The sequence below is a fragment of the Oxyura jamaicensis genome, chromosome 4 (assembly GCF_011077185.1).
Source record: "Oxyura jamaicensis isolate SHBP4307 breed ruddy duck chromosome 4, BPBGC_Ojam_1.0, whole genome shotgun sequence".
Lineage (NCBI taxonomy): Eukaryota > Metazoa > Chordata > Aves > Anseriformes > Anatidae > Oxyura > Oxyura jamaicensis.
The window spans coordinates 36384504-36400250 of NC_048896.1; the positions used below are offsets into that span (position 1 = coordinate 36384504).

Sequence of the window (15747 nt, forward strand, 5' to 3'; positions counted from 1 at the left end):
TCCATTTCACTTCTGGCTTTATCAGGAGCTTAAGAACACCATTTGTTCAGTTATCCCCATGGTAGTGTTCTCGTCCCATGTTCATTTTCTATATCAAGCACAAGTCAGCGAGGCTGGAGCCAAGCTCGCTGTCTCTCCTTACACTCACTTCACCGGTGCACTGAGCGTTGAAGGGCAGCTCCAAACTTCACGTAACAGCTGTGTTTTCAGTCCCACAGTATCCAAGCACAGTCCTCGTGTTCAGGCCTCCCTTGCACTGCTTCTTTCACCAGCTGGTGCTTCGTTCCCTGCAAAACCCCAGAATGCCTGTCTTTGGAAGTCATTCTGTATTAGGTTGTAAAGATGGTCAATCCTCCTGAAGATTTTGGTCTTCCATTGTGTTATTCTGATGTTGCAGATGTTGCCCATCATTTTTGGGTCTTCAGCCATTTTTTCCAATTTTTCTACAGTCTGTGTCCATCTGCCTTTTCTTTCACATTTCTCCTTCATGGGTTTCCTTCAGGAAACTCCTCCCTGGAGCAAACTGGAATGGCATCAGTCCTCCAGTTTCGTCCTCCTCCTCCTCCCTTTTTTCCTCAGGTGCCATTGCCACAACACCTCTCAGAAGCAGTAATTTGTGGTACAACACAAAGTAATTACTTGTTTTTTTGGGCCTGCTTTCCAAAGGAGGCCATATTTTCAAAGTCATAATGCTTACGCCTGTTGGTGGTCAGCGCTGAATTTATTAATCTGAATTTACCATTTACTGATTTGAATTACTTTGAGCTTACTGTTCTAATCAGGTTGCTACGGTCTTCATGAAAACGGGCAATTTGGATAGAGGAGGATGTCCTCAGTGAGGCCAGAAAGATCAGCTTTTCAGGAAGTCTAAGTCTAGGCACTGAAAGCCCTACCCAATTCCCCCAGCAGATGAGAAAGTCTGTCACTTCAGAAGCCTGCATTGGCTGGGTAGGATTCGTGCACCAAGGCAGTAAGGGTGCTGTAATAAACTAACCACAGAACCTGAACTTAGCAGAAGTTTTTATTATCTTGGCATTTCACTATCCTAAATAATAATAATAATACAGCCATATAATTTTGTGTTCCTTTTGCTAAGTTTTCTTTTCAAACATGATGTAATTTATTGAAGTTTTATTATGTCCAAGTTACAGGTTGTACTTGCAACCCTGTAAAAACACCCTGATAGTTTTTACCTTTTAAAGTGAAAAATAAAAAAAAAGGGGGGGGGGGGGGGGGGCGCAACAGTAAAGCTTATTCTGCAAACAGCGTATCTGACCAAAGAGACCTGCCTTACATCCTTTTTTTCTTGCCTTACATCCTTTTTTTCTTGAAAGGCCTGAGCACTCAGCCCTGATACTATAAGCAGACCTTACAGCAAGGGCCAATCTGTCAAACAAAGTCTATGCACACCAAGATCTCTTCTATTTGAAAGGCCATATTCCAGTATTTATATCAGCAGGGCGCACTGTTTATTTGTACAGCAATAGACGAGCTAGGCAAGAGGGGGAGGAGTGTCAGAGGAACAAAACTTGGGCCTCAGGGAGCCCCGAGATCAAAGCCTGCAGGGAGCTGCCGCAGGACAGGCGCTTACCCTGCACACCCCAGCAAAAACCCGGGCCCAGGCCCCACGGGCTCGGGGCAGTGAATGCCTGTTAGAGGGAAGCTGAAAAGCAAGGCATGAGCATTGCGGTCTTGTAGATAAAAGCCTGGCTGCAGGTCTGTGGCTGCCTGGCTACTGTTGTTTAGGCTGATCTTCATATGGATGGTCCCCATGCTATTGGCTTTGAATCTACTGTGCTTGGTTGGAAAGTGTCAGCGCTGCTGAGGAGCACCCCCAAAACCCTGGGAAGCATCTTTGTCCCCAGGAGACTCCTCTAATTTAAGACACAGCACCTCCATCCTGCTGCTCCCACTGCACCCCCTTTGCCTTACACACACCAGTTTTTCCTCCTCTTCCGAAAGCACCAGCATCGTTCGCACGAGTTACGTGCCCAGACTCTTGTGCATGTACGCTTTGTGTCAGAAATGAGAGGTACGGCAGACTTCATGGTTTGTGAGTGCTTACAAGAATGTAAATGGCAGGTGCTTATCACAGCAAACAGCACAGCGCTGGAAGACTGCAACACCTGCTTCTGATGGAAGCAACGGGTAAAAAAGTTTGGCAGTCTTCTGCCAAAAAGTAAAGATAAAACGATGATAAATTCAGGTATTGCTTCTTTCACCGCAAAGTACCATTCCCCCGAAATACCCATCTCTGGAAGTCATTTTGGATTAGGCTGTAAAGGTGGTCAATCTTAGGGAAGCGCGAGCACCGAACTCCTCGTACTTGTTTTCATTGTTGTGCGATGAAGTGGAAAATGAGCATCAGAAACGTCTCGGCACGGAAGGGAGCAAGCTATCGGGAGGAAAGGTGTTGATTCATTTCTGTGAGCTCCTTTCCAACAGACACATTTTCCGCAGTGATTTTGGTTTAGAGTATGCCTGTTGTTTTGCAGATGAGTTATAGCTGTCAGGAATGGCCTATTTAGGTGAATTGTTCGCATGTCTAGTATATTGAATGCCAGTTTACAGAAAAGACCGAAAACTATCCTTTTAACGTTATGACAAAACAGACATACACAAAAAAAGCCTCAAATGCTGCGGCTATAACAGGAGAAGGTGAAAAGAAAATTTGTCAATCGCTTTCAAGCTGAGGAAATGTCTTCATTAAAAATGGGCTGAAACATTCATCCTGACCAGGTTGCTAAGATAAAAAACCATTACCTGAATTATTTAACCAGCTGTGCAGTTAGACCAGACTATCCCAGCCGAAGCTGGCCCTTCTCGGTGGAAGACAGGCATCAGATAAAGGGAGAGGAAAAGATGGCCAGTTGCTTGAATTCAGGCTTGAGTTTTCTGACGCTTGTTTGAGCAAGACAGAGAAATTCAGCTGATACTTAACAGACTTTTAATGCCTTTCCAGTCCCTGTGAGTTTGCATTTTTCTGTCCAAATTCCATTTTAAAACCAAGTAGTGACAGATAAATTCCCATCCAGAATTGGATTTCAGGCTGCAGTTTACTTAAGTGCTTCCAAGCATCACTTCTGGACCTATTTTCTGTGATTCGTATTCAGCTACTATTTTGTCAGATAAGTACAGCAGGAGTGAGATGGAGATGGAGGTAGAAGTGGAGAAATAGAAGCATGAGAGGAAAAGTGAGGGGAGGCAAGATAAGAGACCTTTTTCATATACTTAAGGTTCTGTAAGACTGGTAAGAATACTGATATTTTTTTTCTCATGCTTAACAACTTTCCAGATAAGAACAAAGGAATAAATGTTACCCTTATTAGACGGTAGTCCTTCATTTAAAAAAATAAAATCAAAGCTTTTGTCATAATGTACAAGTTTACCAACATATATCAAATTGTCATTTACAACACATATGCTCCCTTCTTCCCCTCTTGCTAGGTAAAACAAGCCAATATTAATAAGACATACAAATACCTCATTGTTTATAGTTCTTTTTTTTAATCTACCTGTTATATTTTAAAAATTCTAGTTTAATATTTCGTGTTTCCTGATCTATTTGCACTGTGAATTCACAAGCAAGGTGCTACACCTTTTAAGTTCTAATACAAACTGTGCAAATAAAGGAATACGTGCAAACAGTATTTAAATTAATATTATGTTTAAGATAGCAGGTTATAATGTATGCGTATCTGTAAGGCTATAGAATAAAGGCCAAAAAAAGACAGAATCATTTGTCTGTCCATACATCTGTAGGTTATTTTCAGTTTGTGCATTCCTAGCAGGATCATTCAGTCACTCTTGTTACAAACAAAAAGCAAAAAAGCATATCAAAATTGGGAAAGCAACTCAGAAATAGAGTGAAGGGGAAAAATTACCTCAAGCTCATACTGTTGAATTTAAGAGTCTTTTCTTCTCTTCCAAAAACCCACTTAATAGCTGAAGATGGTCAGAATAGAGCTCCCAGTAACTTGGCATTGCCAGTTTTAAAACAGGAGGACAGGAAAGTTCTGTATCAGTGACAAAATGATAACGAAAGGGAAGCTCTATAAACTATGCGTTTGATTCCTTGTGATCAGCAAGATAACTATTTTATTACTGTTTTAGCAAAGCAAGGATACCCTATCAAGGTGGCTTCTCCTTAATGCAGTTTTCAAACTGCAAGTTCACTTTTTGGAGGGACTGAGCTTCAGGTAAATTATTGGAGGCTAAACATGGCTGAAAGAAGGTATTTGCAAAACGACAAACATTCTTCAGTGCTGAAGACAGTAGTCTTCATTGTAAATGTGAACATAGTAGCCACAACAAGCTCAGTGAGACATTTCACTGCCAGGTTAGGGTGGCTTTTCAGTATGTATCTGAACGCAGTGATTATACACCTAAACCAACAGCACACTGTACTGCAGAAAGTGAACTTCGAAGTTTCTGCTCTCACCCACCAATAAGCAGCACGTTGATAGAAGAGGCTTCCTGTGAATAACATGAAACAAGTAGGGTAATGCTCCATGAATTTTCTAGCCACTCTTGATAATTCAAGATGTATAAAGGAAATGCCTGATGTTCTCAGTGAGTATATAACAGTACTTTTCATTCTACTGTCAAAATTATACCTCTATATTATGAGGTGTATTCATGCCTCATTCCTCTAATACAATATCCCAACTAATAGTATAATCCATAACCAGTCTTTAAAAAAATACATAATATACATTTGCACTGTATGTCTTGTTACCTGAAATGTACAGGAACCAGTGTGCCTTGCTCTTAAACCTGACATGTTTACAACAGCTGGAAAAAAAATATATATGGAATTTATTTTGTTACAGGAATATGCTGCAGAGGTCTGTGGAAAAACAGTATCAGTCATAACTTAGCTATTGGCTTTAGCAGCAGCCTTTACTATACACTTCATTTCTATAGCTCCCTATTTTATGTTGAAGTAACTTCCAATATAAAATATTAATAATGCTCCGCAAGCTGGGGTCGAGCTAAATGTGCTCCAAACCACGATACAACTCACATGAGAAACAAGTCAGAAATAAAGAAAGTAGGGCATTTCCATCTGTGACAAGGATTGCCAGGAAGTTATCACTGCAAAGTGAAAATTGTCCTACATAGACTAGGACAGAAAATGGTCTGGGAAGGAATGTAATTAAAACTAAAGAAGATGAACAATGGAAGAGGGACTTCCAGCAGGTGAGGAGCGAAAGGTCAAGAATCTGGGAAGCTGATAATCATTATCTCTGAGAATTTCTCACTGCAGAAGGGGAAAACTAGCCAGCAGTGGCAGATCACCCTAAAGAAGAAAAAGAATTTGATCTAAGGGGAAATTCAGCAAGTGGTGGTGGCAACTGTCCTGCCCCTGCTGCTCTCTTCTGTAGTTATTGACCCAATATGAAGATCATTATGTTAATGACCAGAACGGGGTTTATAGGATTAAAGTGCATGAGGTAATGCCCAGTAAGCAAGTTTTTGTTTTAGATTCTTGAAATGTTTATGTGCAACCTGCTCTTGAGGAATTTAAGAGAGAGGTTGAACGGCTTTGCCTGGTATAGGAGGCAGATTAGAGGGCTCAGCAGTAACATGTGTGCCTGTGCTTGTGTTTGGATGAAAAGATCAAAGAGGCTGTGAAATGCCAGATATAGGTGCTTGCCCTCTAGACTTTGTATCTCGTTCCTGTTAGGGCAATTTCAATATTAGAACACAAGGCAGATAAAAGAAATCTCTCGCTCTAAAACTGACAATCTTGGATGAATAAATTCACCTTGGCAGCAGAACGCAAGGATATTTGGATGTAATAAGAAACATAGCATAGGAATGCCCAAAGGTATGAGTGATGTTGCTATGTTGAGCATTGATAAGGCTTTCATTGTGGGCAAAAAGATATCAAGTATAGAAGTAAGTTTAGTATTCGATGTGCTGTGAACAGAATGAAGGACACACATTACAATCCATCATAAAATGGAATATGTAATAAATTGTAGAAAGACCTATTTCCTTTCTTTCTTTTTGTTCCTGGCTATAAAAGTATGAGAAATCCTATTCTTACTTTTCACATTTCATTCACATTTTCTTCCAGCACTAGGATGCCTGAACCAAGCAATCATGGCTTTTAAGATTCTTTTAGCTTTAAAGTCATGTTTTTAAGAACATGAATGTGTAGCATGAATTTTGCTGATCTTTGAACTCTTCCCCTCTGTAATAATATTAGCTGCTTATTCCAGGCTCATGTCGTGCTTTTTATGTATTTGTGAAAGAAAAGAGACCAGTTCAGGAACTATATGCACAGACTTAAAAAAAATAATATGGAAGCAAGAATGCATAAAACAAGAATAGCAATGTTCAGCGCTGCATACTGTAGTGAAGCCACACACTCTACTGAAAACTACAGATGCATAGTGCTTCCCAGCTCCAGTGCTGTACTCAGAAATATGCATAATTAATTTCTCGTAAATGTTATGATTCGATGGATTAAATGTTCTTACAGAGAGATCTTACCTTTTGTAACTTCAGGAAGCATTGTTCCAGATGAAAACTGGCACTTGGCTCCTGGAATCAAAGGACACAAGCAGCTCCCAGAAAGATAACTTGATACCATTTTCAAGCATTCTTCTGTAACATGAAAAATAGAAAAGGACAGTAATTGGAGAATATATGTTCCCCTGGGAGTTCAAAAGGGAAGTTGTGCATGAAAAGAAAATAAATTTATGGAACTGAAGGTCATTAATGGGCTTGCAGTCAAATTTATGCACAAGGAATGTGTATTTGTTTCAGTTTCTTGCATAAATGCAGCATCTCAGCTTGCCAAGTCCCGTATGGGAAAAACAGCCAAAACTAGGGATAGAGACACCCTGGAAGAAACCCTGTTTTTTGAAATATACTTAACTTCAAGAAATAAGTTTCCCCACTTGATTTCCCTGGCTTGCAGAAGGGCTTCTGATTTTTAAACATTCTTTCCTTTTTCCTGTTGCTAAGTGTAAGTCTCATAAACAAAGGAAATCAACTGTGTTAAAAGGAGGAAAATGACTGTGTGCAAAAAGCTGTCAAATCTACAGAGTAAGCAAACTGGAAAAAAACATTTCTAAACCTAATCCTTTCAGTTACAGCAATCCGTGCAGCACTCATGATGCATAGAGAAAGTAAGGGTATTGTGGGTTAAAACTGTTCGGAGTTAATTCTCCCAATTTAAAAAAGAGTTTCTGTAGCCTCCGTGATATTCGTGGTGTGTTTTGTTGTTGTTGTTTGGGGGTTCTTTCCCAGAGGGAGCATTTTGATGCTAATGGCAATATGAAGTGCCTCCCATGCTTTGTGGATCAGCAGGATCATGTTGTAGGTACTTGAGGAGAATAAAGCTTCCTTCCGCTTCCTACTGTACAGTCATGGTAGAGGGATGCACAACTCCTGACATCAAACAGGTCTTAGGTGGGCTGAATCACCCTTCAGATACTTGTTCTCTCCGTTGCAGACACAGGGAGGCTCTAATTCTGAAAAACACGCCTCAGCTGGACACCTGAGCTGATGAATCCAAGCTGTAGTATTTGAAGAGCTAATCTCAAAGGCAGTTGTATGACCTGAAGCTTACACAGTGCCTTACCTCTGTACACTGTGACTGCAGTGTCTGTTTGGATTTGACCGTGGTCTTGGTCCTGTGTTTCAAAAACACGTTGGAAGTACCCCATCATTCGCTGAATGCTTACTGGGGTCTCAAAAAGCACTGCTGCCAATAGTCTGCACGTCTGACGGGATCACTTTGTCTGGTTTTTCACATACACAGAGCTGCACATACCTCATCAATGGTATTAGTAGCTGCGGTACACCTAACACAGCACAGGAAAAGGCACGTTTTACAAGTCCTAAGTCTATTTCAGTCATAGACATTGTATCTACCTACCTACTCTTGAACGGATATGTAACTATTGGTTTAAAGAAATTTCAGTGGCACCAGAAAAAAGCTTTTCCTGCATGGCTTGTGCCACAGTGCTCAGGCTGTGATCCACAGGCAGCTATCAAGTTACACACACTAGTTGCTATGATTTCCAGCTACAAACAGCTTAAGTAGAATAAATACCACCCGAGATTCTTCCTCTTAATAATACAAGGGATGTTAAGCATTCAGGGCCAGGATAGCGGGTGGTCCACATAATCAGTGAATAGGAAGGGCCAAAGGGAAAGACTGTTTAGATACCCTTTTTATGAAAATTTTTGAGGATTCCTACAATAACAGAAAAAATCTATTCCACTAACAGGGAGCGAGTACATAATGCTACGGAATTTAGCACCAACAAATACTCTCCCTTTGAAACGGTGAATTAGATGTGCAGCAGGATCTGGTCACACTTCAAAGAATCATATGCAGAGCTGAAGATCCATCTGTTTGCTCTTGCTATCGCCATTGAGGCTCCTGTATGTTAAACAGTCTTTTGACTACTTCAAAGCATGTTTGAAGTCTTCGCTGTGCCTATCCTGTGCACAAAAAGCAAGAGTGCATTAACAATATGAGTAGCTGGTATTTGTGTTCATTTTGCTTGTAAATGAAAACAATTTGTTCCTGCTATGTATCATTTTTGGACTTTTTTTTTTTTTTTTTAGCTATGATAGTGAGGGCCGTCTAACAAACGTTACATTCCCTACTGGAGTTGTCACAAACCTTCACGGGGAAATGGAAAGGGCCATTACGGTGGACATTGAATCGTCCAGCAGAGAGGAAGATGTCAGCATCACTTCCAACTTATCATCAATTGATTCTTTCTATACCATGGTTCAAGGTACTGTATACAAAACATTTCTCAGCAGATACTGACCTGAAAACTCTTTTCTTCTGGTACAAACAGCTCAGATGAGATGCCTTAGAGGGAAACCTTGGAGGCCTAGTGTTTGGAGGAGGAGGTGTTACACACATGCTTTTATACATATATAAAAAGAACTGTTCAGGGAAGGAAGGAGGTACAATTAAAGTATAATTAAATGTTTTCTAACCAAATAGTTTTTGCAAACAGTTATTGGAAGTAGTTAGAATACCTACTTTGCATAAAAAGGGAATCTGGAAAAAGAGTGTGAAATGGATTGTGAGGGAAATGGGTGTAAAAATAGCATGAAGTGAGATACGAGCTTTATAATAGCATGTGACGTCCCAGCAGCCACATCCTTGCAAAAGTCACTAGTCACAACATGCTTTGGATGTGGCCAAAAATGCCAAATGAAACAGCAGAGAATATGTTTTGTGCAACTCCAAAGACTATACTCAATATACAAAGAATATAAGTGGGATTTTTCGGAGGCGTTCAAGTGACATCCCAAAGTTGTTTTTGCTCTCATGGGATACACATGGATGTGACAAGGATGTTTTCATCAGTCTCACCGTTGGTGTTTATTTCCATCAGGTCAGTAGGTGAAGTCAAGATTTTACATGCATATATTGCTTAAGGAGTAGGGGACAAAGGCAGACTTACCCCACGGACGTAATGTGTGTTTCTCTGTGTGGGTTTTTTTTTTGCATTTTCAGATCAGTTGAGAAACAGCTACCAGATCGGCTATGACGGCTCGCTCAGAATCCTGTACGCCAGCGGCCTGGATTCACACTACCAGACAGAGCCGCATGTCCTGGCTGGCACTGCCAACCCGACAGTAGCAAAAAGGAACATGACCCTCCCAGGGGAGAACGGGCAGAACTTGGTGGAGTGGCGATTCCGGAAAGAGCAAGCCCAGGGAAAAGTCAATGTGTTTGGCCGAAAGCTTAGGGTAAGCATGCAAGCATGTGTGGTGTCTACTGCATTCTCATTAAGTGAGAGGAAACGTAAATGCATTCTTGTAGGTATTGCCATCCAACAACCACAGAGTATTTACCGCAGATAAGCTTACTGTAGAGTTGAAAGTTGTTGCTTTTATTACTTTATATATTGGCTCTTTTTCCATATTAATTGCTCTTTTCTGCAGATTCTGAACTGTTCTTTTTAGCCTGCAATGCCTTGAAATGACTCAGGATAAAAAGAATATTTTTACTGCTTTCCTTCACTTTTTATTTCCAGCACTGAACTCACACACCTGCTTTTGAATCATTTTAAATTAGTCTACCACGAGGTAGCGTGGTCTTAGAGTTTTCTTTCCTTTAAATTTTAAATAAAAAATGTACTAATACTTATTTCTGGTAGAAAGCGTGTAACTGTGTGAATGTGTATGGCATATTCCTCTAACATATGTCTTTACCATTTTGTTGGCATTTCTTCTTCCTATATAGTGTGTGAAATGTAAGTAGGAAGCAAACTATGATTTATGACAGCTATTTGGTAAAGACAACATAGATTAAGCATTTAAGATTGGGTTGCCAGGAAACCATTTCGAGACCACATCGGAGGTCTGACATACTATTAGGACTGAACTCAGTTCTTTAAAATAAGGCCTAGGCAGTATATCAAATAAAGGTAAGTAATTTCAGACCACTTGACTTCTGAGAGGTAACATGCCATTTTTTAATTTTAATTTTTTTTTTTACTTTCCTTTGGGAGGGAGGGAGGGAATGCTGTCATGCGTCTTTTATTTCTCTCTACCACTTGCCCTGCAAGAAGAATTGATTTTTTCCAAGAAGGAAGAATGATTATGTACAATAGCTGCTGCTCAAGAACAACATACTTGTACTTAGCTGTGGTAGCAATCTTACCGTGGATGAGGGAGAGCAAAAGGAACCCATGCTTGTGGAGCTTATCCCTGTGGTTCTGGTTCCTAGACATCTCGTTACATAGCAAGCTGGGATAATACACCTGCCAAGTAATTCATGAAGGAAGGCTAAGAAAATAAATAAATAAATAGATAGATAGATAAATAATCATGCCGATAACATGATTGGTTTTGGTATTGGAACAAATCTTGATGAGTCCAGTTCTAAAAAGCAAAGCAAATTTTTGTCATTCGGATGCAAGGGAGGTTAAAGAAAAGTCATGGGCAACTCTGACTTGGAAGAGTTGAAAGAAGGAACAGCAAAGAGGGGAAAACCTAACATGAGAGGGGGGAAGTGAGAGATCATAAATGAGGACAAAACAGTGGTAATTAAAAATGTATATGCAAATGTGATAAGTAGGGCAGGCAGAGAATGTGGGCTAGCAAGAGAAAATAAAATTGCTACCAAATTAAAAGAGGGAAGATATATTTTTTTAATTGGTTTACTTAGGAAGATGCTGCAGAAATGTTGCTTAGGGGTAGGTGGGGGGTGGCGAAAGAAAACAAGAACTGAAAGAACAAGAATAACTTACAGAGCTCATCATTTCCATCTACTGATATGTCAGTAACATTTTGCTGCAGAGAAGACAAATGTAGACAAAAAACAGTGACAAAATGTATTGCCAGTAAATGTACTCATATATATGACACTTTCGCTGCATTATATATATGCAGTATGTAACAACGTGAAGTACACTGTGGTACTCTCTTGTGTTTCTATCTTGTATTAGTTATACCCACTACTAGTAGTCTTCATAAAGAAATTAGTAACTGGGGTTTTCACCATTCCTGAACTCGACAAGCCTCTGTCAATCTAGCTTTTGTTCAGATGTGTTCCGTGTGTGCTCTCTAAGCTAGCTTTGTCACCGGACCTGTACATCTGTCTTGTAAGCTGGTCTTTGGCAGAGGTGCTGGCAGTCCTCTTCAGGGAAGAGCCATTTTGGGGCAGTTTACTGAGGCCAAGACAGACCCTCACTTACCAGGTTCTTAAATAAAGGAACTCACACGAGTTCTTTCTCAGGGGGTGCACCTAGAGAGGACAGGTGACACCAAAGAGGGACCTCACAATACGGGTTTTTGCACTGTGTCCTCCAGACAAGCTCCAAGTCCTGCAAACATCCCCAGTTTTCACATCACCTCTTGAATCTCTCTGTAAGGCACAATATGCCCCTGCTCCTAATGGGGAAATCACTGTCTGGTTTCATGCTTCTCAAGGAGCCACTGGAAAGAAAACCAGGAGATAGTGCAGAGCAGGATAGCTGGACACCGTAATTACTGAAAGAGCAGGACAGCATATAGGGGGTGTCAAGAGACTTGGTTTTGTGTCGTCGTGTTCGTTCACTGAAAAATTCCTGAATTACTGTTTATATCATAATGAAGCCCAGAATTACCAAATGTATTCAGAAGTATGATTGTTTTAGACACAATAAAAATGTTTACACTTTGCTGTAGAAGCATTCAACCAAAGCTAATTTGTCCTTCTAACTGCCACGTGTATTACATGATCATGCAAGCACAGGCAGCTTCACCCAAAGCTCACGCTTGAATGCAAGAGCTCTGTCAGCAGATTTTGGAAGCATGAATCTGGCTACAGAAAGAGGCACTTCCTTTCTTCTAGTATCCAGCCCTTACACAGACCCGACAGATGGAAGTGAGAATCAAGGGATGTTATTATCCCATTTAGCAGATAAGGCAGTGAGACAGCTAGATTAAGTACTTTGCTGTAATTTACACCGGAAGGATGTGCTTAGCCAAGAAATTAACCACAATTGCTTGGACATCTGCCTTAACCATAAAACCACCCTTCCCTCTTTGCCAGTTCAGAAATCAGAAGTACCTATTCTCACTTCAGCATCTAACCCTGAGAGGTAGACAAGAAAATTAATAAAACTCATAATTAAATGTAAAATAAAGAAGGTAAGATGGAGAGAAAGGAAAGCAAAAAAATCGGAGAAGCAAAATGGGCAGGGAGAGGGAGAGATGAGTGCAGGCATGCGTGGGAGAGAGTGAGAAATAAAAGCCAGCAATAAACAAGATTTAAGTGTAAATTTAGGCAAATGGTTGAATATAAATGTTGGAAAACTTAAACAAAAAATACCTGAAAATGAAAAAGTAAAAAAAAAAAAAAAAGTTAAACTACTTTTAGAATCAGTCTTGTAGCATTAATTTTTCACAGCAAGATGCCGTGTTAAAAATCTTAGTTATCAGTGTTTCATCCTTACCTGGAATAACTAAGAGGCACAGCAGATACAGAAATGGTTTGCAGATGAACAAAGAAACCTAGAGACCTGCTTGAGAACACTAGAAAGCAGTTACAGAAGATGAACAGAGAATTGAAAAAAAGGCCAGTATGAGAAAAGAAAAACAGACGTTTTCATTTCACAAATACGAAAAAGGAAAGCTGATTCAATGAAACTGAAAGTTAGCATACTTGAAACACTAAAACAGAGGGCAGGTATTCCAGTTTTAAAGGTATTACATAAAACTCACTATCCATCACTGTTGTTTACATATATCAATTTATAAATAAATAAATAAATCTGTTTCAAATTAAAATAGGTATAAACCTCAAAGCATTTATAACTGTTTTGCAGTGGTTCTGTAGTATTCCAGTCATTTATGGCTTTAACTGGTCAGTTAACTAGGCAAAGGACTTAAACCTACACTGAAGATTTCAGCATAATAATACATTGTGGCTGTGGATCGTACACTGAGTTATATTTCCATCTGAACTAGAAAGGTGAAAGCCTGTGTTCTAAAAAGTGTTTGATCTTAATTTGAAGATTAAATGTGCTTTTGAAGATCTTAAATTTGTATTTATTCTTTTGAAAAATACTTGCTGTGGAGGATTAGGACTCAGTTCATTCTTAGAGTTTGATAGTCATGACCTGGAGCAGCAGTTGCTGGGATATGTCGTAATAGTTTGCTAGATACAGTTTGGACTGCCACAAAATAAATAGTTAGCTCTCTGAAATGGCACTGTTTATTGAAGAAGTTTTCCTTGCATATTTTTAAGTATTTTCTTAACAGTTGACTAGGCATCAAGAAAGAACACAAATAGCAACAAATTCTGGACCATCTCTTCATATAATGAAGCCTTTTAAAATACATGCTAACGTAGTGCATCACATTTATGTTAGGAAGTTGCTAAAATAGTTTATATACACAGCAAATCAATCACTGGAAATGGTATTTAAAGAATAGCTAGCATTTTGTGGAAATAATAGGTGGGTAGTGTTTGAACAGCATGATTTATGATGTCATTTTGTTTGTTTTAAAAAGGTTAATGGCAGAAACCTCCTTTCAGTTGACTTTGATCGAACCACAAAGACAGAAAAGATCTACGATGACCACCGTAAATTTCTGCTGAGGATTGCCTATGACACGTCAGGGCACCCCACGCTGTGGCTACCAAGCAGCAAGCTGATGGCTGTCAACGTTACCTATTCATCCACAGGGCAAATAGGCAGCGTACAGCGAGGGACAACCAGTGAAAAAATAGAGTATGACGGACAGGGAAGGATAGTGTCTAGAGTGTTTGCTGATGGGAAAACTTGGAGTTACACGTACTTGGAAAAGGTAAAGAACATTCAGGGTTTTAAAAATGCTTTGAATGTGCTAAAATTGTGCAGCATCTGATTGCTGTATGCAATGTAAAAACAGGTAGCGAAGCGTATTTCAATTACTCTTACTTATCAACATGTGGTTCCTATGGGAATGTTTTATAAAATAGATATGTAACCGTGCTCTAGCTAATTGTTAAGAATTGATGACTTTTTAAATTAAGCAGCATCTGTATTTACCTTTTATTTCAAATGCTTAAAATAAGGTACAGGAATTAGATCTCTGCAATATAATTCAGTTGAAAATCATTTATTTGTAAATTATTCACTTCTTTCTTCGCTACCAAGAAAATCTTGTTTTTAAATAGTTGTGTCTGTCAATTTACACTTCCTAGATGTTGTAGCATAGAAATAAATAATAAGCATAAATCAGAGATGTTCATTAGATATACTGATTACTGAATGATAGCTCTTCCTCTAGAAATAGCTGCGAAAATTCCCCTTGTGAGATCTCATGCCTGCTTCTACTGAGGCAGATAATGATGGAACAAGGGGGAATGGTTTTAAACTAAAAGAGGGGAGCTTTAGATTAGATGTTAGGAGGAAATTATTCTCTCAGAGGGCAGTGAGGCCCTGGCACAGGCTGCCCAGAGAAGCTGTGGATTCCCCATCCCTGGAGGTGCTCAAGGCCAGGCTGGATGGGGCTTTGGGCAACCTGGACTGGTGGGAGGTGTCCCTGCCCATGGGAGGGGGGTGGAACTGGGTGGGCTTTAAGGTTCCTTCCAATCCAAAACATGCTGTGATTCTGTGCAAAAGCAGAATCAATTTCTTTGTGGGATTTAAATTGTTCCTATTGAATCTGTTGCTCAGCAAATACTGTTTGCTAGTCATTGCAGACATAATTTAATTCAGATCTATGATACATAATAGCCACACATCAGAAAAATGTTAGAATAATTCTGAGTGGCTCCTTCTGATATAAATAATCAAACAATTCTTTTGTCTATGTCTTAACACGTACAGAACACAGTATTCAGAGATCTCAGGCTATTCAAATTCTTCAAAGTCATCTCTAATTGTAGGGAAGAAATTGTATCTCCCATATGTTGTTCTCCTCCTGAGTTAATGGCTCCAAGACAGTTTTTCTTCTTCCCATATTAAACATGACTTATCTGAATCCATTGACAATCTGCTGTTTAGCTGTGAGTGCTTGATAAAAGAGTGATACAGTCATAACAAGTAGCAAATTATGAATGTCGAACTACTAATTACAGAACCCCTTTAAATTAAGCATCCAAGTAAATTAGGCAGGGAGATGTTAACAACATGTAAGGTCAAGGATAACTCAATTAAAGAGGAGATAATTTTCTCAAGTGGGAATGTCACATTTTTGCGAAGAAATAGCATCAGTATATGTGGGGGGGTACTCCACCATTTGTCACATGGTAAAAATCTGTTCTTAATTTTC

The 15747-nt window shown here is 39.6% G+C and overlaps 1 protein-coding gene across 11 annotated transcripts in view; it reads left to right on the forward strand.

Annotated features, from left to right (window-relative positions):
- Positions 1–15747, forward strand: part of TENM3 (teneurin transmembrane protein 3) — a 1329889-nt gene that overhangs the window by 1302644 nt on the left and 11498 nt on the right. For all 11 annotated transcript variants that reach the window (XM_035325081.1, XM_035325082.1, XM_035325083.1 and 8 more), the window contains 3 exons: positions 8596–8771; positions 9509–9744; positions 13999–14295. In XM_035325081.1, coding sequence (XP_035180972.1) covers positions 8596–8771; positions 9509–9744; positions 13999–14295 — 709 coding nt within the window. The remainder of the gene's footprint in view (positions 1–8595; positions 8772–9508; positions 9745–13998; positions 14296–15747) is intronic.